The sequence below is a fragment of the Haematobia irritans genome, chromosome 3 (assembly GCF_050003625.1).
Source record: "Haematobia irritans isolate KBUSLIRL chromosome 3, ASM5000362v1, whole genome shotgun sequence".
Lineage (NCBI taxonomy): Eukaryota > Metazoa > Arthropoda > Insecta > Diptera > Muscidae > Haematobia > Haematobia irritans.
The window spans coordinates 34,279,705-34,307,149 of record NC_134399.1 but is presented as its reverse complement, the minus strand read 5'-3'; the positions used below and the strand labels follow the sequence as shown (position 1 = coordinate 34,307,149).

The 27,445-nt window shown below is 28.1% G+C and overlaps 1 protein-coding gene across 1 annotated transcript in view; it reads right to left on the bottom strand.

The window, feature by feature from the left end:
- Vsx1 (Visual system homeobox 1) overlaps window positions 1-27,445 on the bottom strand; it is a 65,066-nt gene that overhangs the window by 6,933 nt on the left and 30,688 nt on the right. Inside the window, exon 2 of the mRNA XM_075302112.1 lies at window positions 14,711-15,330. Within this exon, the coding sequence (XP_075158227.1) occupies window positions 14,711-15,330 (620 nt within the window). The remainder of the gene's footprint in view (window positions 1-14,710; window positions 15,331-27,445) is intronic.

Genomic DNA, 27,445 nt, shown 5'->3' with positions numbered 1-27,445 from the left:
TTTTTAAAAAATAAAAATGATGATCGGCCGCACTGAGCGTTGAACTCGGAACCTTTCGTTTTCAAGTCAGAGGCTTTCCCTCAGTGCCACCCACGCTCGTTGATTGATTGTGGCTTTTTACACACATGTACTCTCAGAGAGATGCTATTGAAAAATTAGCTATTTTGATGTATGGAGTCTATATTTAGATTTTTGATCGCTGTTAGAGTCGAAACGGAAACACCCCACGCTATATCGTCTTTCGCAGTGGACGCCCGAAAGAGATGGTTACCGACGAAAACATTAAAAAAATCCACAAAATGATTGCGAATGACCGTAAAATGAAGTTGATCGAGATAGCAGAGGCCTTAAAGATATCAAAGGAACGTGTTTGGATATGCGGAAGCTCTGTGCAAAATGGGTGCCGCGCGAGCTCACATTTGACCAAAAACAACAACGTGTTGATGATTCTGAGCGGTGTTTGCAGCTGTTAACTCGTAATACACCCGAGTTTTTCCGTCGATATGTGACAATGGATGAAACATGGCTCCATCACAACACTCCAGAGTCCAATCGACAGTCGGCTGAGTGGACAGCGACCGGTGAACCGTCTCCGAAGCGTGGAAAGACTCAAAAGTCCGCTGGCAAAGTAATGGCCTCTGTTTTGTTTGGGATGCGCATGGAATAATTTTTATAGATTATCTTGAGAAGGGAAAACAATCAACAGTGACTATTATATGGCGTTATTGGAGGGTTTGAAGGTCGAAATCGCGGCAAACGGCCCCATATGAAGAAGAAAAAAGTGTTGTTCCACCAAGACAACGCACCGTGCCACAAGTCATTGAGAACGATGGCAAACATTCATAAATTGGGCTTCGAATTGCTTCATCACCCACCGTATTCTCCAGATCTGGCCCCCAGCGACTTTTTCTTGTTCTCAGACCTCAAAAGAATGCAGGGAAAAAAATTGGCTGCAATAAAGAGTTGATCGCCGAAACTGAGGCCTATTTTGAGCACAACCGAAGGAGTACTAACAAAATGGTATCAAAAAATTGGAAGGTCGCTAAATCGTTGAATCGCTCTTGAAGGGAACTATGTTGAATAATAAAAACGAATTTTGACAAAAAAAAATGTGTTTTTCTTTGTTAGACCGGGGACTTATCAGCCAACCTGTTACATACATACATCGACATTGCGAATTTTTCATAGCACCTCATTGAGAGTACATGTGTGTAAAAAGCCACTATCAACCAACAAGCGTGGGTAGCACAGAGAGAGAGTCTGTGATTTGAAAAAGGTTCGGTTGCGGCCAATCATAATTTTTATTTAAAAAAAAAAAGCTATCGCTTTTTTGACTTCTTTTAGTCACTGGTTCGATTTCCCGAGAACACTATCGCGTAGTGGAACATTTATTCCCGAACGGACACACTAATTCGATAAGAAGATGATATCGCCTATGAAAGTCATATCTTCCATGGCGAAACTACTTCGATACACTTTCGATGTTCGAAAATGTTTGCAGGGATGCCTTTAAATGACCTTTACACATATGTACATACATACTTACATACATATTCCCATATAGATAATTCTGCCTTTTCACTGTAAGCTCATCTATTTAGTATGAGTATGTGTATGTTTGACTTGTAAATATACTCGGATGTACATACATATAAATGTATTTCGTGCTTCATTAATAACATATGAATGGAGATACTGTTTTTTTTTGTTTTTGAAAAATAAAACAAAACTTTTTTTTTCGTTTAATTGAATATCAAATTACAATGTGTGAGTTTGCCTGTAGGTTTATTTGATTTGTTCTTTTTTGGGGATTTTTTTATTATTATTTCATATGCATTCATAATTCTAAGGGGTATGATGATCGAATATGATGGTCGGTCATAAATGCATGTGAATGTGCAATAGCTGTTCACGAGTACTACTCACTCATTTCAATGACATTTGCAGCACAAAGCATCTAAACAAGGTTATGGATTCTTTTAGAAACGAGGTGAACTTGGAAATTTATAGAATTAAAGACAACTGAGATTTAAAATATAACTCTCCGCTCATTTCTCTCTCAAGATCAAATGTCAAGGTTGAGTAGACATTGCTTTCTGTCTCTTTTTCCCAAGCTCTGCTTTATGGAAAATCCAAGAGACTTCAATATGCTAAAGTACACTGAAAAATAGTTTTAAAATTTTGTTTCAAAAAGAGAATTGCTGAAATGCATCAGCAAAATAAGCGCGGCCGAAAAAGTAGTGAACATGAATTTTGGTCTTCCAAGAGGCTCCGGAGGTCAAATCTGGTGATCGGTTTATATGGGGGCTATATATAAATATGAACCGATATGGACCAATTTTTGCATGGTTGTTAGAGACTATATACTAACACCATGTACCAAATTTCAGCCGGCTCGGAAGAAATTTGCTTCACTTAGAGGCTCCGCAAGCCAAATCGGGGGATCGGTTTATATGGGGGCTATATATAATTATGGTCCGATATTAACCAATTTTTGCGTGGTTATTAGAGACCATATACTAACACCACGTACCAAATTTCCGCCGGATCGGATGAAATTTGCTTCTCTTAGAGGCCTCGCAAGCCAAATTTGGGGGCCCGTTTATATGGGGGCTATACGTAAAAGTGGACCGATATGGACCAATTGTTGCATGGTTGTTAGAGACCATATACTTACACCACGTACCAAATTTCAGCCGGATCGGATGAAAATCGTTGCTCTTAGAAGCTCTGCAAGTCAAATCGGGGGATCGGTTTATATGGGGGCTATATATAATTATGGACCGATGTGGACCAATTTTTGCATGGTTGTTAGAGACCATATACTAACACCATGTACCAAATTTCAGCCGGATCGGATGATCGGAAAAAAAAATATTTGCATTGTCATAGATATATGGCGTATTTCTAAATCTTCCTCTTTTCATTTTCTCACATTAAAACGGTTCAACGCCCACTATCCATAAATTTAATCTTTTTTAATGTATCGTCGCTTTGTTGTTGTTGTTGCTGTTACATTTTAATTTATCAAAAACTATAGGACACGCCCACTACTTAAGCGTTTAGTGGAACACCCAAGCATTGGATTGGTATCTCAAGTACCACAACATTGGTCGCTAATTCCCAAATCTAATTACATTAAATTTATTTAGGTTCGCATATAAACACTTTTCCTTATAAAGGCGGCGGCGTAACTCTTGTTTAATGTTTGTGAAGTACTTGTGTGAATTCGAACATGACATTAAACGGTCAATTTTCAATTTGTTGCATTTCCATTTTGGTAGGTACAAATAAAAACCCGTGCAAATCCTAGGGGACAACTTAATCTTATGTTGCAGAGCCGGAAAGGAAGCTGGTTCCCACAATTTCAAGTGTAAACGCGTGTCTTTGTTGCCTGGCCCAAAAATGCCCAAGGGATTTGTATGGATGGATGAAGGGATGTGGTGCTGGCAATGTTTGCTTATGCAAGAGACAAAAAATATACTCTTAGCAAGGGTGGAATAGATGAGGCCATAAAAAAAAAACAATTGACTTGGAATCTATTAACGTTAACAACTGCAATGATTTTGTTTTTTCTTTCAAAGGTTGTGATAAATGATTAAGGATGAGACTAGACACTGTTTAGGGGTTACTATTTTTGCTATATGATAATCGTCCACATTTATGATATTTGCATTTTTGTTTTTTTTTTTTTTTTTTTGAAGACATAGTCGAGTAAATGCCAAAACAATCAAATATGACAACACTAAATTATTTCCACTACAAATGATAGCACTTAACGAGCCCCCATACCTAAAACTCAAATATGGCAACAATGTCACACTCATCTGAAGCACGGTTGCCACAGTTGGTAGAATTCTACCAAAAATTGTAGATTTTTTTATTATTTGGTAGATTGGTAGAATTCTTGATGTTTTGGTAGATTTTGCAAAATATTCCTCGGCAACCAAGAGTCATTTCACAAATTTTTAATAGCAATAAAATTTTGACAAAATTTTCTATAGAAATAAAATTTTTACAAAATTTTCTGTAGAAATAAAATTTTTACAAAATTTTCTATAGAAATAAAATTTTGAAAAAATTTTCTACAGAAATAAAATTTTGATAAAATTTTCTATAGAAATAAAATTTTGACAAAATTTTCTATAGAAATAAAATTTTGATAAAATTTTCTATAGAAATAAAATTTTGACAAAACTTTCTATAGAAATAAAATTTTGACAAAATTTTCTACAGAAATAAAATTTTGATAAAATTTTCTATAGAAATAAAATTTTGACAAAACTTTCTATAGAAATAAAATTTTGACAAAATTTTCTATAGAAATAAAATTTTGACAAAATTTTCTACAGAAATAGAATTTAGACAAAATTTTCTATAGAAATCGAATTTAGACAAAATTTTCTATAGAAATAAAATTTTCCCAAATTTTCTATAGAAATAAAATTTTGACAAAATGTTCTACAGAAATAAAATTTTGACAAAATTTTTTAAAGAAATAAAATTTTGACAACATTTTCTTTAGAAATAGAATTTTGACAAAATTTTCTATAGAAATAAAATTTTGACAAAGTTTTCTATAGAAATAGAACTTTGACAAAATGTTCTATAGAAATAAAGTTTTGACAAAAATTTCTATAGAAATAGAATTTTGACAAAATTTTCTATAGAAATCGAATTTAGACAAAATTTTCTTTAGAAATAAAAAAAATCTGTAGAAATAAAATTTTGAAAAAATTTTCTATAGAAATAAAATTTTGACAAAAATTTCTAGAAATAAAAATTTTGGCAAAATCTTCTATAGAAATAAAATTTTGACAAAATTTTCTATAGAAATAGAACTTTGACAAAATGTTCTATAGAAATAAAATTTTGACAAAAATTTCTAGAAATAAAAATTTTGGCAAAATCTTCTATAGAAATAGAACTTTGACAAAATGTTCTATAGAAATAAAGTTTTGACAAAAATTTCTATAGAAATAGAATTTTGACAAAATGTTCTATAGAAATCGAATTTAGACAAAATTTTCTTTAGAAATAAAAAAAAAATCTGTAGAAATAAAATTTTGACAAAATTTTCTATAGAAATAAAATTTTGACAAAATTTTCTACAGAAATAAAATTTTGACAAAATTTTCTATAGAAATAAAATTTTGACAAAATTTTCTATAGAAATAAAGTTTTGACAAAATTTTCTATAGAAATAAAATTTTGACAAAATTTTCTATAGAAATCGAATTTAGACAAAATTTTCTTTAGAAATAAAAAAAATCTGTAGAAATAAAATTTTGACAAAATTTTCTATAGAAATAAAATTTTGACAAAAATTTCTAGAAATAAAAATTTTGGCAAAATCTTCTATAGAAATAAAATTTTGACAACATTTTCTTTAGAAATAGAATTTTGACAAAATTTTCTATAGAAATAAAATTTTGACAAAATTTTCTATAGAAATAGAACTTTGACAAAATGTTCTATAGAAATAAAGTTTTGACAAAAATTTCTATAGAAATAGAATTTTTAAAAATTTTTCTATAGAAATAAAATTTTGACAAAATTTTTTATAGAAATAAAATTTTGACAAAAATTTCTATAGAAATGGAATTTTGAAAAAATTTTCTATAGAAATAAAATTTTGACAAAATTTTAGTTTTTTGGTAGAATTATCTCCAAATTTTAGTAGATTATTCTTGGCTCGTGTGGCAACCGTGATCTGCAGACGTTAGCAACGAACGAACGGCCTAGCAATGTCATCAACATTGGTTTAATGTATTGTATGGATGAAATGGTTTAAAAACAACAAAATTTGCTTCAAATCTAATTCTATGATAAATGTCCGTTGAAATTGTAATGTCCAAAAAAAAAAGTGGAGCAATTGTTTTTAAATGTAAAATTTTATCCGGCTATTAAACACTTGTGTGTGTGTTTTTTTTTTGTTTTGAATTGTGATACCCTTGACTGTATAATTCTGTCATAACCTTTGTTAGCGCTTCAATGGTTTTTTTATTTTCTCTTCTCTCTTTTTTTGTGTTACTTTGCTTTAAATGTTAATTACATAATTATGCAATTTTTATCCTTGTTGTTTCACTATCACCTCGTTTTTTTGTTTCTCTCTTGTTTGTCAATGTTAGCATTGCAACAAAAATTAACAGCTCATTATACAAATTAATGCAAAATACCAAAGTAAATAATTAACGGTAGCATCGTTGATATGAAAATCACCGGAAAACAGAGTTGCAACGGAAAGGCAAAACAGAAAGAGATTTGCAATGGAAGGGAAATGAGAGACGGCTGTCACCATTATGGTAAAATGGTTATACGAAAGCCAACAATGATTATAATTACAATTATGTTATTATCCTGTTATGGAGATTTCTGTTTTTTAATTATTGTCAACCACTTGCATTGGACCCAAAAAAATGTGTGGGTTGGTGGAGTATAATCTAATAATAGGTCTGTTTTGTTTTAGTACTTGATAAGAATGAAAAGTTTAATGCCCATATAGAAAACAATTTAGTAAGAGTTTATCGAAGGAATTTATATGGTAAAAGTAGGCTTAATGTTTTCTGTAACTTTTTTGTAGGTGGAGGCAAAAAATTGCCCCCCCCCCCATAAAGCTTGATATGCAGATCTGGCAAACATTTCTGTTGCATGCCAATAATATAGTGTTTCCAAGCCAAAAATAATCTACCAAAATTTGGAGAAATGTTTACCAAAAAAAAAATATGTTTTATAGAAAATTTTTTCAAAATTTTATTTCTATAGAAAATTTTGTCAAAATTTTATCTCTACAAAAGATTTTGTCAACATTTTTTTTTCTATAGAAAATTTTGTAAACATGTTTTTCTATAGAAAATTTTGTCAAAATTTTATTTCTATAGAAAATTTTATTAAAATTTTATTTCTATATACAATTTTGCAAATTTTTATTTCTCTAAAAAATTTTGTCAAAATTTTATTTCTGTAGAAAATTTTGCCAAAAATTTTATTTCTATAGAAAATTTTAATAAAATTTTATTTCTATAGACAATTTTGTCAAAATTTTATTCTATAGAAAATTTTGTCAAAATTTTATTTCTATAAAAAAATTTGTCAACATTTTATTTGTATAGAAAATTTTGTCAAAATTTTATTTCTATCGAAAATTTCCTCAAAATTTTATTTCTATAGAAATTTTTTTCAATATATTATTTCTAAAGAAAATTTTGTCATAATTTTATTTCTATAGAAAATTTTGTCAAATTTTTATCTCTATAGAAAATTTTTTTTTCAATATATTATTTCTATAGAAAATTTTGTCAGAATTTTATTTCTGTAGAAAATTTTGTCAAAATTTTATTTCTATAGAAAATTTTTTCAAAATTTTATTTCTATAGAAAATTTTGTAAAAAAATTTTTCTATAGAAAATTTCTTCAAAGTTTTATTTCTGTAGAAAATTTTGTCAAAATTTTAGTTCTCTAAAAATTTTTGTCCTATTTTTATTTCTGTAGAAAATTTTTTCCTAATTTCATTTCTATAGAAATGTTGTGAAGTACCTCTTATTTAGAGGGGAATATTTTGCAAAGTCTATTAAAACATCAAGAATACTATCGGTAAAAACTATATCACTTTTTGGTAGAATTCTACCAACTGTGGCAACCGTGAATCAAGGTCGTGCTTGTACATTTATTACAAAAAAACTGGAAATGTCTTCTGTAAATTTTGAGATCGATGAACATGCAGTTGGGCATGTTTGTATTCCAAATTCAATTTCTTCCATTTCTACGGAGTTAGTTTATTAGTTTTAATTTTCAACAAAAATCGTTAATTTTTCTAAGCTTATTTTGAATTGTTTTAATTCACAATAGCCTGCTATTGTGACTGGCAGAAATGTAATTCAATCTGGCAACATCTGTGAGATAACCAACAATGAACTGTACTGGATAGAATAAAATAGCAATTACAAATTTACATTGAATCCAATGCAAAATATCCATAATGATTTGATTTGGTAAGAAATTCTCTATTAAGGAAATTGTACAAAATTTGTAGCCTTCATTGTTTTCGTTAAGAGGAGTTTTGAAGCTCTTAGAGCAGACAAAAGACATTTTTCAACATTTCTTTTACTTTACCAATTAGGGAAATCTTAAATGAGCATTTTTAAATGTAAAAACAAAAATGCAAGAGTCTTCTGTGCATTTTTCACTTCAAAAACGTTTTTTTGCAAAACTTCAAAAGACTTGTAGCGCAATTTTTTATAACATACGGTTAAGTATTATTGAAAATCAAAAAACCTACAACAATTGTTGCAATACTTCAAACAAATCCGCACCCTAAATTTTGTGTGCTTTTTGTCTTAATCATAAAAAACAAACCTGCTGAAATTAGCCTCATTGAAATCGTGTATCAATTCAAACTCAATTCGTTGAGTGCCTTACATGCACTTTATATGACATGAAAGAAATAGGGTGAGATAATGATACATTTTGATACAAAGAATATAAAATATTTTAATGATATATGATATGAATATATTAAAAGGTTTAATATACCATGTGGAAAGAGTGGGAGACAAACTCATTCAAAGACATTTTTGCAGGGATGTGACCATACTGCAAGAGTGGGCTTTTGAAGTTTGAGCGTTGTATTCTGTACGCATCGTTTGTTTGTATTGCAACCACTGTTGCCACTCGACCCTAAAATAATCTACCAAAATTTGAAGAAAATTTTGCAGATTTTTTTTTCAAAATTTTATTTCCATAGAAATTTTTGTCAAAATTTTATTTCTTAGCTGATAGCCTTAGCAGCCACTGCTTCTTTCTCTTTTTTATCATACATTTACTAAGTGATTAAAATAAACAATATTTATATAAATAATTTTATTTCTATAGAAAATTTTGCCAAAGTTTTATTTCTATAGAAAATTTTGCCAAAGTTTTATTTCTATAGAAAATTTTTCAAAATTTTATTTTTATAGAAAATTTTCTCAATATATTATTTCTATAGATTTTTTTTTCAAAATTTTTTTTCTATAGAAAATTTTCTCAAAATTTTATTTCTATAGAAAATTTTGTCAAAATTTTATTTCTATAGAAAATGTTGTCAAAATTTTATTTCTATAGAAAATTTTGCCAAAGTTTTATTTCTATAGAAAATTTTGCCAAAGTTTTATTTCTATAGAAAATTTTGCCAAAGTTTTATTTCTATAGAAAATTTTTCAAAATTTTATTTCTATAGAAAATTTTCTCAATATAATATTTTTATAGATTTTTTTTTCAATATATTATTTCTATAGAAAATTTGGTCAAATTTTTATCTCTATGGAAAATTTTGTCAAAATTTTATTACTATAGAAAATTTTGTCAACATTTTATTTCTATAGAAAATTTTCTCAAAATTTTATTTCTATCGAAAATTTTCTCAAAATTTTATTTCTATAGAAAATTTTCACAAAATTTTATTTCTATAAACAATTTTTTCAAAATGTTATTTCTATAGAAATTTTTGTCAAAATGTTATTTCTATAGAAAATTTTGTCACAATTTAATTTCTATAGAAAATTTTGTCAAAATGTTAATTCTATAGAAAATTTTGTCAAAGTTTGTTTCTGTAAAAAATTTTGTCAACATTTTATTTCTATAGAAAATTTTCTCAAAATTTTATTTCTATAGAAAGTTTTTTTTCTGTAGAAAATTTTGTCAAAATTTTATTTCTATGGAAAATTTTGTCAAAATTTTATTTCTATAGAAAATTTTGTCACAATTTTATTTCTATAGAAAATATTGTCAAAATTTTATTTTTATAGAAAATTTTGTCAAAATTTTATTTCTATAGAAAATTTTGTCATAATTTTATTTCTATAGAAAATTTTGTCAAATTTTTATCTCTATAGAAAATTTTGTCAAAATTTTATTTCTTTAGAAAATTTTGCCAAAGTTTTATTTCTATAGAAAATTTTGTCAAAGTTTAATTTTTTGAGAAAATTTTCTCAATATAATATTTTTATAGATTTTTTTTCAATATATTATTTCTATAGAAAATTTTGTCAAAATTTTATCTCTATGGAAAATTTTGTCAAAATTTTATTTCTATAGAAAATTTTGTCAACATTTGATTTCTATAGAAAATTTTCTCAAAATTTTATTTCTATCGAAAATTTTCTCAAAATTTTATTTCTATAGAAAATTTTCTCAATATATTATTTCTATAGATTTTTTTTCAATATATTATTTCTATAGAACATTTTGTCAAAATTTTATTTCTATAGAAAATTTTTCAAAATTTTATTTCTATAGAAAATTTTCTCAATATATTATTTCTATAGATTTTTTTTTCAATATATTATTTCTATAGAAAATTTTGCCAAAATTTTATTTCTATAGAAAATTTTGTCAAAATTTTATTTCTATAGAAAATTTTGTCAAAATTTTATTTCTATAGAAAATTTTGTCAAAATTTTAGTTCTATAGAAAATTTTGTCAAAATTTTATTTTTATAGAAAATTTTGTCAAAAATTTTCTTTCTATAGAAAATTTTGTCAAAATTTTAATTTTATAGAAAATTTTGTCAAAATTTTGTTTCTATAGAAAATTTTGTCATAATTTTATTTCTATAGAAAATTTTGTCAACATTTTATTTCTATAGAAAATTTTGTCAAAATTTTATTTCTATAGAAAATTTTGTCAAAATTTTATTTCTATAGAGAATTTTATTTCTATAGAAAATTTTGTCAAAATTTTATTTCTATAGAAAATTTAGTCAAAATTTTATCACTATAGAAAATGTTGTCAAAAGGTTTTCTCTATAGAAAATTTTGTCAACATTTTATCTCTATAGAAAATTTTGTCAAAATTTTATCACTATAAAAAATTTTGTCAAAATTTTGTCTCTATAGAAAAATGTTATCTCTATAGAAAATTTTGTCAAAATTTAATTCTATAGAAAATTTTGTCAACATTTTATTTCTATAGAAAATTTTGTCAAAATTTTATCTCTGTAACATCAAGAATTCTACCAATCTACCAAACAGAAAAAAATCTACCATTTTTGATAGAATTCTACCAACTGTGGCAACCGTGATTGCAACCAATTTCAGATTTATTCCAGTGACAGTTCATTTTATTGCTTAGAAGTTTACCAAAGTATTTGGACATATTGTATTCCGAAATTAAGTTATGCGCAACATGTTTGAGGTAATGAACAGAACTATTATTTTGCTATTACGATTTGTCATCTCTGACATCGGTCAATAAACAGAGGACTCAAGGCAAACGCAATACATGAGCTTTTGGTTTGAGTCAAACATAACCACGTGTTATTAGAAGTCTACTTAATCAAACGCTTCAAAGAAATTTTTCATAATTGTTAGTTTTCCTTGAGTAAATTGAAATAAAAAGAAAAAAATCAATAATTTAAATTCCCATAATGTAAACCATGCGTGAGGCCATACAAAATTTCTTATAAGTTTTATGTCAAGCACTAACTAAAAGCCTTCACTGAATTTGCACAGGCGCGTTTTTTCCGATTTCATTTTTTTACGGGAGGAATGTGATGGCGTAGTTGGAGGCAAATGTTGATGGTTGCTGTTACGTCTTTTATTATGAAGACAGCCATGTTTGTTTTTTTGTTTTTGTTGTTGTTGTTGTCCTATAGTATTTCAAGGCAAGGAAACAGCTTTCAATGCGCTCTCCAGTTATCCTTGAAAAATTACGACTTTTACGCAGAATGGATGGCATAGGGAAGAAAACTTGTTGAAAAAAAAAAAACCAAAAAACCACTCAAAACTTTTGTGTTACGACGAGAGGGCACAAATTAATGGCTGATTTCGTTCGTTACGTTTACCATACTTTTCGGTTTTTTTTTTGGCAAACATACATTCTTCCTATACATGCATGTGGATATATGGCAGTTTGTATATTTTTATAAGCAGCCATTCATTCAACAACGCCTTATGGTAATAAAATCTCGAACTACAACCGGCAGTCATGAGTGGCTACCGCAGCAGTTTGAAATTCAATACTGATTCACTGTAGTCCTAAGTTAAAAAGGGGTTTCTTTTACAACGATGTCATTGCAAAGCCAAACCTTTGCCTGGAATCTGGGGAATTTTTAATTGAAGTATAGAATTTGAATATCGTAAACTTGCAGTCCATGAGGACTAATGGATGCATGCATTTTTCTATATTGGCAATTGTTGTAGTTAATTGAATTTTAATCTCATTGAATTTTTTTTTGAGGTAAAACAGTAGGGCGCATTTTTTATCAAGGAGTATTGCAGTTACGAAGGCGTTGCTAATTTTTCAATGAGAAAAACTTGTTACCATTGCCACCGCCGCCATAATATATGCATTTGCGTTTGTATGCTATACTGCTGACATATAGGCATTGTTCCTCGATTTATGGTGGATGTCGAAGGCTTATAATGGGTGAAAATATCATGCAAACATAATGGCTGCTTAATGCAGTTTGCCATTACTTATAAGTGGCCTATGTTAGGAAAAAAATGAAGAGTTTTGCAAATCTCACGGTGTGGTAGATACATCTTGAATAAGCGTGTGTAGATTTTTCTTAATTAAAAATCAACTTGAAAAAATTCTTTATACACGGATAAAAAAAGTTCTAGTTAATACTAAAGAAAATGGATAAATTAATTTAAAAGTTAAAAAAAAATCCAAATTTAATCTCTATAGAAAATTTTGTCAAAATTTTATTTCTATAGAAAATTTTGTCAAAATTTTGTTTCTGTAGAAAATTTCGTCAAAATTTTATTTCTATAGAAAATTTTGTCAACATTTTATTTCTATAGAAAATTTTGTCTAAAGTTTATTTCTATAGAAAATTTTGTCAACATTTTATCTCTATAGAAAATTTTATCTCTATAGAAAATTTTGTCAAAATTTTATTTCTACAGAAAATTTTGTCAAAATTTTATCTCTATAGAAAATTTTATTTCTATAGAAAATTTTGTCAAAATTTTATATCTATCGAAAATTTTGTCAAAATTTAATTCTATAGAAATTTTTGTCAAAATTTTATTTCTATAGAAAATTTTGTCAAAATTTTATTTCTATAGAAAATTTTGTCAAAATTTTATTTCTATAGAAAATTTTGTCAAAATTTTATCTCTATGGAAAATTTTGTCAAAATTGTATCTCTATAGAAAATTTTGCCAAAATTTTATCTCTTAGAAAATGTTGTCAAAATCTTGTCCCTATAAATTTTTATGTCAAATTTTTATTTCTATAGAAAATTTTGTCAAAATTTATTGCTATAGAAAATTTTGTCAAAATTTTATTTCAATAGAAAATTTTATTTCTATAGAAAGTTTTGTCAAAATTTTATTTCTATAGAAAATTTTGTCAAAATTTTATTTTTATAGAAAATTTTTGTCAAAGTTTTATCTCTAAGTAAATTGTGTCAAAATTTTATTTCTATAGAAATTTTGCCAAATTTTTATCTCTATAGAAAATTTTGTCAACATTTTATCTCTATAGAAAATTTTGTCAAAATTTTGTCTCTATAGAAAATTTTGTCAAAATTTTATTTCTATCGAAAATTTTGCCCTAATTTTATTTCTATAGAAAATTTTGTCAAAATTTTATTTCTATAGAGAATTCTGTCAAAATTTTATTACTATAGAAAATTTTGTCAAAATTTTATTTCAATAGAAATTTTTGTCAACATGTTATTTCTATAGAAAATTTTGTCAAAATTTTATCTCTATAGAAAATTTTGCCAAAATAATGTCCCAATAATTTTTTTTTTAAATTTTATCTCTACAGAAAATTTTATCAAAATTTTATCTCTATAAAAATTTTATCAAAATTTTATCTCTATAGAAAATTTTGTTAACATTTTATTTCTATAGAAAATTTTGTAAAAATTGTATCTCTGTAGAAAATTTTGTCAAAATTTTATTTCTATAGAAAATTTTGTCAGAATTTTATCTCTATAGAAAATTTTGTCAAGATTTTATTGCTATAGAAAATTTTGTCAAAATTTTATTTCAATAGAAAATTTTATCAACATTTTATTTCTATAGAAAATTTTGTTAAAATTTTATCTCTATAGAAAATTTTGTCAAAATAATGTCCCTATAATTTTTTTTTGAAATTGTATCTCTAGAGAAAATTTTGTCAACATTTTATCTCTATAGAAAATTTTGTCAAAATTTTATCTCTATGGAAAATTTTGTCAAAATTTTATTTCTATAGAAAATTTTGTCAAAATTTTATTTCTATTGAAAATTTATTATTATTAATTTAAATAAGATTGGTTGTTTATATATTAATAAGTTGAAACCAAACATTTTTTCTATCTGTGTAACTGCATTTATATCTTGCGGCATTGCTCTTTTTTTTCAGACCCTTTTTGCGTTGTGTGATGACATCATTAAATTTGTAAATTTAATTTTCTAAATCTATACTTTTATGTTTGGTCCACCCATAAAGATCCTTAATAGAATTTCAAATGAAAGTCATTTCATGTGCATCCATGCATTATAACTCTTTGTCTATTCCCCATATGGGCTAAGTAAGAAGTTTCAATCAATCTCTATAAATAATCCACTACTACTGTGGACTTGGAAATGTTATCTCAACAACCTGTTGTAAATTATCCTTCCGATGACCGTTTCCTTTATTGAGCTTTGCCATTTGCTTGGCAATGATAGTTTTTTTTGTCTTGCAGGTGGAGGCAGTAAATTCAAGTTCATAAAATTTATCACCTTACCTGTATACGATCCTCGGCTAAACCAGTTTTCATTGATAGCAATTCCCTGGCGCTGACATCTGGATAATGGGCATCTTTGAATGCCTTTTCCAGCTCTTCCAATTGATTACTTGTAAAAATGGTACGACCATGACGACGTTTGTTCTTCTTTTTACTGCTACCAGCGGGACCCAGGAGTACACCATCTGGCCCTGTGGCAGCATGATGATGGCCTAGCAGGCCATTTGCCCCAGCTCCTGCAGCCCCATTAAGAAAAGCTTCATGGTGTGCTGCAGGATTATGGGCATGGGCATGATGATGGGCTGCCGCGGCTGCAGCAGCGGCATGGTGAGCCGTCATCGGGTGGCCATGATGTTGGGAGTGTGAGTGGGCATGATGGGCTGCAGCTGCAGCGGCGGCATGGTGGGCCAATGCCGCGGCTGCATGTTCGGCTGGTGAGAGTGTGGGTCTGGTGGGCGTTGTGGGTTGATTTGCAGAATTATTCGTTGAATTTGGTGTATTATTCGAGGAGGTATTATTTTGGCTACTCGCTGAACTATTTTTACTTGGGGAGTTGTCATCATTGTTACCATTATTATTTAAAGATCCCGCATAGTCTCCACTGCCTCTTGAAGCTTGGTCTGCAAGAAAAACAAAAGAAAAGATATAATTGTAATAAAATTAAAAATTTAATCTCTAAATTGTATGATAATAGGACTAACACCTTGAAATTTTTCTTTAACCCTTTTATATGCCACTTTAGAAGATACCATGGTTGTTTGCTTGATTTCTTCTGCACCAACAATTGACATTTCAATAATCCTACATTGTCTACTCATGTTTCTGAAAACATTTGTCAAAAAAAAATCCTCAGCATTTTTTTTGCCAATTCCCATTCAATGGTGATATTTATTGTTGGCAAGGATTTTGGTTACAAGGAAATATGTTAACAATTCACATGTAAACCTCTTTAGATCCTTCATAAGGACCTTCTGCTCTTTTTTGTTTGTTCCTTACTTTGATGTGGTATTCCGGTTTAAAATAACAACACATGTGCTTAAGGAAACGTGCCATTATTTGATCCTTCAAAATCGTTTTCCTTTCGTTTCCCTATTGTTAAGAAATTCGAAAATTTTGCATTTCTAAGGTGTCTAGGGTGCGGTGTATTGTGACAGTTCTAAAGGATGTTTTCATCCCAAAAATAAAGTAAAAGGTGTGATAAAATCATTCCTCTCAAATCTTCTTGGGGATGGAAAGAGACTGTTTCTCATATCAAGTATCCCATCTAAGATTGTCATCTTAGTTAAGAAAATTATGAATTATATCGTTGAACAATTGATTTTTACACATTTCCATTGTTAAGGCAATTATCGAGGGTTTGAGGATGTGGAGAATTAGTTGTGGATTATTTCTTTCCAAATGGGTGTATTGTTATGATATTTAGATGGAAAAATGCCATTTAAGTATTTAAAATGAAAAAAGAAGAGATTTATATTAAGGGAAATTAGGGTCTATTAAAAAAGAAATAAAGGAGATTAAATCTGCAAGATATGCAGAATGGTGACGTTTGTCATTTGCAGTGGGATTTATGTGCCGCCTAGAAATATGCAACGAAAAGAGGTAAATCGTGTTATACACACGTTTAGTAGAATTCTACAAAAAATGGTAGATTTTTTACTATTTAGTGAATTGTTAGAATTCTTGATGGTTTGGTAGATTTTGAAAAATATTCCTCTCCATCTAAGGTGTACTTCTCAAATTTTCTATATAAATACACTTTTGACAAAATTTTCTATATAAATACACATTTTGTAAACATTTTTATATAAAAACAAAATTTTCAATAGAAATAAAAGTTTGATAAAAAATGACATTTTGACAAAATTTCCTATAGAAATGAAATTTTGACAAAATTTCCTATAGAAATGAAATTTTGACAAAATTTCCTATAGAAATGAAATTTTGAAAAAATTTTCTATAAAAATGAAATTTTGACAAAATTTCCTATAGAAATGAAATTTTGACAAAATTTCCTATAGAAATGAAATTTTGAAAAAAATTTTTATAAAAATGAAATTTTGACGAAATTTCATATAAAAATGAAATTTTGACAAAATTTCCTATAGAAATAAAAGATTGATAAAAATTTCGACAAAATTTGACAAAATTTCCTATAGAAATGAAATTTTGACAAAATTTCCTATAGAAATGAAATTTTGAAAAAAATTTTTATAAAAATGAAATTTTGACGAAATTTCATATAAAAATGAAATTTTGACAAAATTTCCTATAGAAATGAAATTTTGTCAAAATTTCCTATAGAAATGGAAATTTGACAAAATTTCCTATAGAAATGAAATTTTGACAAAATTTCTTATAGAAATTAAATTTTGACAAAATTTTTCTATAGAAAAGAAATTTTGACAAAATTTCCTATAGAAATGAAATTTTGACAAAATTTCCTATAGAAATGAAATTTTGACAAAATTTTTTATAGAAATGAAATTTTGACAAAATTTCCTATAGAAATGAAATTTTGACAAATTGCCTATAGAAATGAAATTTTGACAAAATTTCCTATAGAAATGAAATTTTGACAAAATTTTCTATAAAAATGAAATTTTGACAAAATTTGCTACAGAAATGAAATTCTGACAAAATTTCTTATAGAAATGAAATTTTTACAAAAATTCCTATAGAATTGGAAATTTTATAAAATTTTCTATAGAAATAAAAGATTGATAAAAATTTCGATAGAAATAAAATTTTGACAAAATTTCCTATAGAAATAAAATTTTGTCAAAAAAAAAGTTTATATAAAAATCCATTATATTACGCAAGATTCTAAATTTTATCTGTGTATAAAAAACAGTAAAGATAAATAAAATAATGGAAAATTCCGAAAAAAAATATTGGAGAAATGTACCGACCCATTTATCGCAAACTTGAATTTTGCGATGATATATTTGCTCTTTACGTAGAGATAAAAGACGAAAACTTGTAGTTTTTAATTTTTCCTTATTATTGTTTTTAATGAAAACCGGAATATTTAAATATTATCATATCTGAAGAACTAATGTGAAATTAATGCAGCGGATGTTTAAAAAGAAGACTTCCACAAGCCCATATAAAATTCTTGAATTATAAGCCGATTTTGCATCACCACCTAAACCAAAAAGAAAATTTTCATTGCTTTTCTGACTACGTTTTTCTTGCTGGACCGTTTCTAGTCCAAAACAATATTTGTAGGCAATTTTTCCTTCTTATTCTCACAATGTTTTCAAATGGAAACGTTCACCGCCTTAAAGTATGCAAATTAAAAACATTATATATCAATATTGGGTTACTCTGCCCAAATTGTCAACTTCATGGAGTCACTTTGAATGAAATGGAGATTAAATGGTGGTGGTAGATCTAATTCCGAATGTTAGAAATTAATTTAATTCGTATGTTTTTTTTTCATATAAAAATGTGCCACTTTTCTAAAATTAGTGTGCCACAATTTGTTGTGAATGCCACATTTTTAAAAATTCTCAAAGGCAGCTACTCTTTTTTTTGCTGGGGCGTTTTTTCGTCCAATACAATATTTGTAGGGAATTTTTCCTTTTCATTCTCATAATGTTTTCAAGGGGATATGTAGACCGCCTTAAAGTATGCAAAGAAAAAAATATATATTACGTGTATTAAGTTACCCTGACAAATTGGTTATTAGATCTAACTCCAAATGACAAAAATTAATTTAATTCGATTTTTTAGAAAAATGTGCCACTTTTTTAAATCAATGTGCCTCCTATTGTTGTAAATGACACTTTTTGTGCCAATTATTTTTTAAAATTGTGAAATCTTGCAGAAAACTGCAAATAGTAACACATCTGGTGATACAAAATATCATCATACGAAAAAGTGGCTACGTGAATCTACACAAAACGCAAGTGTCGATCCAGCCTTGGTTGCCTTGTATTAGGAAGGTTGCATTAATTGCAATCTCACTCAAACTATTGTTAATTTGTAATGCTATAGACAATAAAAGATTTTCATTGTAGGGAAAACTACAATCCAAGGATATTTGCTTTATTATGCCATTTTAACTCACCACTCGAAGAGAAACAATCCTAGCCGATATGATATGATTTCCTTTTTATATTTCCGGTTTAGCTTTCGATTTTCTTTAGTTTCCTTGATTTTTCCTTGGTAATACGATCCCATGCAGAATATGCACTATACAATAAAGACCACAATCAATGCTTATTTTTATTGACAGATCCAACATCCAATTTAATTGAACAATTAATTTGCCAATTTCCCAAAAACAAAGTGAATCACAGAAAAACTCGAAATAAATCTTCAATGGAACTATATTTTACTAATGTAATCAATAATAAAGTTGTTAAAGTATCGCATGACCATAAAGTTAAAGAAATATCAATCAAAATACTTGGCTATTGTTTTCCTGAGCCATTTAATGTGAACCTTTGGTCAGGCATATGCCCTATGAAATTAATAGGCAAAATTCTCTCTTAGACATAAACAAGGTGTTCGTTCATGAATCGGAGATACCCATGCCATCATCCTGCTAGACCCAATGCCGTCCAGAGAGAAGGGTCAGTGTTCCTTTCGTTACGCTTCATTGAAGAAGGGCATGGGTGGATGGATGAATGGTTCTTGGTTATCGTCCTCTACCCACCCTCTCTCTCTTAGTATCTCATATATCTTTTGGTGAAACCAATTTTGTAAATCAATTAGTTGGTAAAAATATAAGAGGGATGAAATTTCGACGACCACAACAGCAAAGCAACAAACATAATTGTTAATTGATGTGTATATAATATGCTGATGATGATGATGAAGAGAATGACCAGTGGCCAGTGGAAAATATCTATAAATATAAAGCTGGTCAAAAAAAGGGGGAAAATTGTTTAATTAGTTTTGAAGGATTATTAGCAATTATGAGGAAAAACGGCAAGAAGCTGGTAGACAGACAAACAACAGGCAATGGTTGAATGGAAATCGATTGTGTTTCGTTCTAAATTAACTATACTGGGAACAGCAAGTGTTTTTGTTTTGTTCCCTAAAACGAATGCTATTTATAAACATATACTTTTAAATATTTTGAGTAATTTCAGGCTTTAGACAAAATCTGCATCAAAGAAATGCTTGGAAATGTGGGATTAAGTGGCAACATAAGGAGCAAATACCAGCAAGAGAACTATGATAAGTGGATAGCAAGATAACAAAGAGAAGTAGACTTCAGTGTCCATTTTGGGGAATCATGATTCTGAATATACAAATATCGATGTCGAACAGATCGAAGAAGAACTTCTGTAAGAGAATAGGATTATGGTCAGTATGAACGTGATAATTATGTTTGCTCATCAAATTGAGGGTACATCTGGTCAGTATGATGAGATTTTGGGGTATTAAATGGTCTTGCTTTCTAGAGATATAGGTCTCGGTGGATGAGGAGAGGGATTAGAAAAAGGGTTAGGACCACGGTTGCGACAGTTGGTAGAATTCTACCAAAACTGGTAGATTTTTTACTGTTTGGTAGATTGGTAGAATTGTTTATAGTTTGGTAGATTTTGTATAATATTCCTCTCCCACTAAGATGTAATTCACAAATTTTCTTTAGAAATAAAGTTTTTTATAAAATTTACCATAGAAATAAAATTTTGACAAAATTCTCTATAAAAATAAAATGTTTACAAAAATTTCTATAAAAAACTAAAATGTTGACAAAATGTTCTATAGAAATAAAATGTTGACAAAATTTTCTATAGAAATAAAATTTTCGCAAAATTTTGACAAAATTTTCTATAGAAATAAAATTTTCGCAAAATTTTGAGAAAATATTTCTATAGAAATAAAATTTTGAGAAAATTTTTCTATAAAAATAAAATTTTGCATAATAATTTTTTTTTTCTAGTTTTTGGTAAAATTTTCTCTAAATTTTTTAGTGGGTTCTTTTTGGCTCGAGTGGCAACCGTGTTTAGAAAACAAATGTGCCACTAAATACCATGCTTTTTACATGTCACCTTTTTGCCATATTATGCTACTTTTCAATGTATGTCTTTTCTTGCAATACTTATCGTAAATTTTGATCCCGGATCTCTTTATGATGGATCCCGAATGAGATCTATGGTATATTTTAAAATCAAACTATGACGCCTAAAAATAGGCAAATAACATTATGTAGTTTTTGCTAGTTTTTGGTAAAAATTTTCTCTAAATTTTTTGGTGGGTTCTTTTTAGCTCGAATGGCAACCGTGGTTGGGAAACAAATATGCCAATAAATGCCATGCTTTTTACATTTTTATGCCACCTTTTTGCCATATTATGCCACTTTTTAATGTATGACTTTTTTTCAATACTTATCGTAAATTTTCATCCCGGATCTCTTTATGATGGATCCCGAATGGGCTCTATGGTATAATATAAAATCAAACTATGACGCCTAAAAATAGGCAAAGAACATTATCTAGTTTTTGCTAGTTTTTGGTAAAATTTTCTCCAAATTTTTTGGTGGGTTCTTTTTGGCTCGAGTGGCAACCGTGGTTAGGAAACAAATATGCCACTAAATGCCATACTTTTTACATTTTTATGCCACTTTTTTGCTATATTATGCCACTTTTTAATGTACGTCTTTTCTTGCAATACTTAACGTAAATTTTGATCCCGGATCTCTTTATGATGGATCCCGAATGGGCTCTATGTTATAATATAAAATAAAACTATGACGCCTAAAAATTGGCAAAGAACATTATCTATATTAGGTAGGGTTTCCCCATGAACTCTTAATTTCAAGTATGATTTTCAGTTACATGTTAGTTTGGTCTAACTAAAAAAATACGATTTCATATTTTCATAGAAAAGTTAATTAATTCATTTAATTCGTTTTTTTACTGTAAATAATATGCCACTTTTGTGCCACCTTTTTTTAAATTAGTGTGCCAGTTTTAGAAATTATACCTTTGTAGAACCTAAGGTATACCAACGTTTAGTTGAGTTCGAAAATAGGCAAAGTAAATTTTCAGTAAATTTCGTATTTTTTCTTTATAAAAAAATGTGGCACTTTCTGTGCGGTCATTTATGGCAAGTGACAGTTTTTATGCTACCTTTATGCAAGTGATACTTTTTGAGCAACTTTTAGAAATCCTTAACGGTAAGGCTGCTTCTAAGGTATGAAAAGGTTGAGTTAGAGCGCAGAGGAACCTACTCTATTAACTGCAATTCGATGTTGTGGAACCTACTCTATGAAGTTATCAACTTTTGTGATCTATCTCTCGAACCCGTTTTTAAAGTCTTCTATTGGTGTTAAGCTCAGATACTGATAGAGGTGTTTTCTTTTCTATGGAACGAACCTTTAGAAAAAGGAAGTTATCTTTAACTTAAAAAAAAAAAATAATTATTTAAAAAATATAACCCCCAACACCCAGAGAAGGAATATGATCACCTCAAACATGTTTAAAGAGTATCATGTAACTTTTTCATAGCGACCATGTAGCATTTTTGTCGCAAAACTTTTCTTTTCTCGTCAAACATAACATGCTTTCCGAAAAAAGAAAACGTCAGTTCCAAGAAAAGAACATGGTTACGACAAACATGCTACATGTTTTCCGTGAAAAAGTAACATTTTGCTCTTGGAACATGGTTGGGGGTGATTATATTCCTTCTCTGCGTGATAATAAACGAATTTCCAACGCAATAATCGAACCGTTTTTAGGTCGAAAAGAAAATTTCTTATAAATAAGATCGATACCTTATTTCCAAATATATATGTTTTACGAACTAAAAACATGTTTCTTAATTATTTTAAAAAGATGAATAATTCATTATAATCTATAAAAATTTTCATAAAAATGTAGTACTTATCAAGATCGCCTATTTCAATTATTTCCACTTAGGAAAGCTCTTTCATAATTTACCAATAAATGCTGCAACATTATTTCCAGGTAATTTACATAAACATTTTATTTTTTTGTTACAAAAAAAAAAAAATTACATTTACATAGAAACATTCTTGCCTATTACTCCTTGTGGAGTTTATTTTTCTCTATTTATACCAAAAATACCCAGTAACCTATGATGGCTTATAATAAAAAAGGAGAACGCTAAAAAGAGCGGAAACTTGTGTTGACAGGAAATACACTCGAAATTGGCAATTTTGCATTTACGTTAATAATACTCAAGTGTATTTACTACCACCAATACTAGAGCATGCCATTGCTACTTTACTACTATTACTGGATACCAACTATGTACTCAGTATACTTCATTGCTACTTACAAGTCTTACTATTACGTCTCTTTCACCACTTGCCCCACCTTAGTCATCTGAGTTTTATCCCCAAATACCATAGAGCGTGTGGAAAAAAAATTAGAGGCAAATAAAAAGAAAAATAGCAACGATGGCGGTAATAGCAACGTCGACAAACATCTTATGGTGTGTACTATGTTCTGTTTTCGAGTTGAAAACCACTTTATTTTCGCGATTACTTTTCCTTAAATAATCAAAATTGTAAATGATAACAAACATATTCCCATAATATCTTGCCGAAATTTAGAGGAACAAGAAACTGTGCATCAATTGAATTAATTTATCTGCTTTATATTGAACTGTTTTAATAAAGTAACCGCGAAAATTTGAACTCGAAAAGCGAACATAGTACTTACCTTTAGACAACGAATAATAAGAAGTGTAAGGAAAACAGTCAAATGTTGCTGATGATGTTCATGATTGTGAGTATGAGAGAGAAAGAGAGAGTGTGAGTTGTCATTTAACGTGAAATTATATATGGAAGAAGAAATATTTTCACTATGCGACAACATGGCTGGTATTTTAATGCTTAAAGGCATTAAGGTAAATTTTGTAAGAAAATGATTGTGCCTTATTGTCGTGGTTTAAATATTGACTGCAGACATAAAGTGAATGGGAAGGAAGTTACAGCTGTTTGGTGAAAAGCCAATATTTTATTTCTTTTTTTTGTGTTGAACCCCTCTAAGGGTATGAGCAATTATTTGTAATGAAGAGACTGGCAAGAGGAAACATCAAATTTCGATAGGTATTTTTATGGAAAGTAAATTGGAAAAAACGCAACATATTGACTGAGAGGGGGAAAATTAAATTGTAATGGAGATGAGAATTCAAGACCTAAACGAGCATGAAATTAATTGGCATATTTTATAAGAAATACACCCAAAGTGAAAAAAACACTTTCCCGGGAATCAAATTGTAGATAAGCGAAATTTTATTTTAATGTAAAGAATTTTCTATAAATTTGACAAAATTTGGACAAATATATCTTTAGAAATAAAATTTTGATAAAATTTTCTATAGAAATAAAATTTTGACAAAATTTTCTATAGAAATAAAATTTTGATAAAATTTTCTATGGAAATAAAAATTTAACAAAATTTTCTATAGAAATAAAACTTTGATAAAATTTTTTATGGAAATAAAAATTTGACAAAATTTTCTATAGAAATAAAATTTTGATAAATTTTTCTATGAAAATAAAATTTAGACAAAATTTTCTATGAAAATAAAATTTTGACAAAATTTTCTATGGAATTAAAATTTTGATAAAATTTTCTATATAAAACAATTTCTATACAAAACTTTTCTTTAAAAATAAAAATTTGACAAAATTTAATATAGGAATAAAATTTTGATAAAATTTTCTATGAAATAAAATTTTGACAAAATTTTTCTATAGAAATAAAATTTGGACAAAATTTTGTATAGAAATAAAATTTTGACGAAATTTTCTACAGCAATAAAATTTTGACAAAATATTCTATAGAAATAAAAATTTGACAAAATTTTCTATAGAAATAAAATTTTGACAAAATTTTCTATAGAAATAAAATTTTGACAAACTATTCTATAGAAATAAAAATTTGACAAAATTTTGTATAGAAATAAAATTTTGACGAAATTTTCTACAGCAATAAAATTTTGACAAAATATTCTATAGAAATAAAATTTTGACAAAATTTTCTATAGAAATAAAATTTTGACAAACTATTCTATAGAAATAAAAATTTGACAAAATTTTGTATAGAAATAAAATTTTGACGAAATTTTCTACAGCAATAAAATTTTGACAAAATATTCTATAGAAATAAAAATTTGACAAAATATTCTATAGAAATAAAAATTTGACAAAATTTTCTATAGAAATAAAATTTTGACAAAATTTTCTATAGGATTAAAATTTTGCTAGTATTTTCTATAGAATTAAAATTTTGATAAAAATTTCTATAAAAATAAAATTTGGACAAATATTTCTTTAGAAATAAAATTTTGATAATATTTTCTATAAAAATAAAATTTTGACAAAATTTTATATGGAATTAAAATTTTGATAAAATCTTCTATAGAAATAAAATTTTGACAAAATTTTTCTATAAAAATAAAATTTTGACAAAATTTCCTATAGGAATAAAATTTTGACAAAATTTTCAATGGAAATAAAATTTTGAGTTTTTTAAGTTTAAGTAGATCTTTGGCAAATATTTTTTTCAAATTTTGGTAGATTATTTTTGGCACAAGTGGCAACCGTGATCATAATCCGTTGAACGTTAGCGTCTGGGGCTTTGTAGTAAGATTGGCATTAAAAAACTACTACAGTTTCGGTTATATTAAGACTGCCCTTCGCCGGAAATGGAGCAAAGTGTCCCATAGGTTAGTTTGTCCCATAGCCACAGTGTCCCATAGCCACTTTCGTGTAGCGTGCGATGGCTTTGGCGTCCGTTTGAAGGCCATAATTAGTGCCAGGGGTAGTCAAGCCGAAGAAATCTGTATTGTTCCTAAAAAAGAATAACATATTCTGAAATTAAAAAAAATGTAAAGCTTTACTTTGTTGCATTGCAGGCTCAGCTATCCTGTATATATCTGCCATTGTGGTAATAGTATCTTTGTTATCGTTTTAATTGCTATGATGCCAATATAAACGGCCCATTACAGATGAGATAATCTCTCACCTCTGCGATATGTAAAAAATAAACTTTATGGTAAAAAGTTCATCATGGCAACTCTATACAAAGTTGAATTATTTTACCAGCACATACTCTATTTCTCTAATTACTGATTAGTTATTCACTGGACCTTTATCGTAATGTAAGCAACTAAAAGTTAAGTAAACATGTTTTTGTTAATTAATGAATTGCACTTTAGTTGCTATTAGGAAAAACAAACTTGATATTGAAATGAAGTAGACGAACAAGTGTGTTGATTAATGTTTACCATTAATTAATCACTTTGGACTTTTGTAGAAAACATTAAACGGAAATGAGTAGAGATTTTTGTTAAGCACTAATTTTAAGGTAAAATGAAATAAAAAGAAAAAATTACAAAAAAACAGCATTAGCAAACAATGCAGAGAAAATATCCCAGAGAGTGAATACTTTTTTTTCTATAAGCCATTTCCGTAGTATTTGCTTTCTATTTTTCAGGCAATCTTTGTTTTTTTTTTTTTTTAGCTCTCTGCTCTATTTGCTTGCCAATTTTCCAAAGCTACTGATTGCTAACTAGCATGACTGTTTTTTCAGCTATTCATCATTTGATACTCGAGTGCTGCCGCTGCTGCTGCCTCGGCTATGGCTGGGTGTTGTTGTGCCATTATTATTCTATTCCCTGGGTTTAAAGAGAAGTGAATAAAGTATATAGAGGAAATAATATTCCTTTGGCCATGGAGCAAGATAATAATGATGTTGCTCATGATGATGGCGATGCTAAAGTCATGTTAAAAGCCAGCAAAGACCGGCAGAGTTACCCAGAGACTGAGAGGCAAGAAGTTAAGGATCCAATGTATATTGTACTACATATACATACAACAACTAAATATTGTTGTTGCTGTTGTTGTGAGTAAGTATTGTCGGTTTTATGTTACGCTTATTTTCCAATTTTCTTCTAGTATTGTTTTGGCTTTCTCTCTCTGAATGGTATATACACATACACAACAACCAAACACATTATACACACATACAGAGTTGTATTTAGATTTGTAAATACGTTAAGTTTGTATGTATTTATGAAAATGCCATAGTATTTGCTTCATCTACAGGATTTCCTTTAGGTTTTCCACCATTTACAGATTTATTTACATATATAACATAGACTACATACAAACATACCATCGGTATATTTGCCGTTTGCATTTTAATGATTGTTATGTATTGTGTTCTCAAAAAGCTTTTGTTGTTGTTTGACTGCCATTCAGACTTATTTATAGCGCCAGTGAAGCTTAAATTAAATAATTGGATAATTTGTAGAGGTTTAGGTTTTCAATTTGAAGTTGACGTTTGGAATTGTTATACCAAAAAAAAAAAGCAGAAAAAAATGACACAAAAACCTGGGTAATTGAAATTAGAAAGAAAGGGGCGTGTTGTGTAAATAAAATGAGAAGTGAAGGAAAATTATATTTGAATAAAATATTGGGAAATCTCAAATGATTGAATTTAGTATGCTATACACATTTTCGGCTGTTATACAGACAATGGGCATAAAATGAAAAATTGCTATGAAGATTGATAATTTAAAGGTAAATTGAAATAAAAAGAAAAAAAAACAGATTAAATCATTCAATGATATTTTCAGAATAACAATGATTGAAAATTCCAATATTGGATAATGCTGGTGATATGCAATTTTTAAGTGTGGAAGGGTTAAATATCAATGTTTGGGCTCGGAAAATAACCCTTATTACGATACACAGAAAAAATATCAATAGTTATGTTCAATTAAATTTTTAATTGA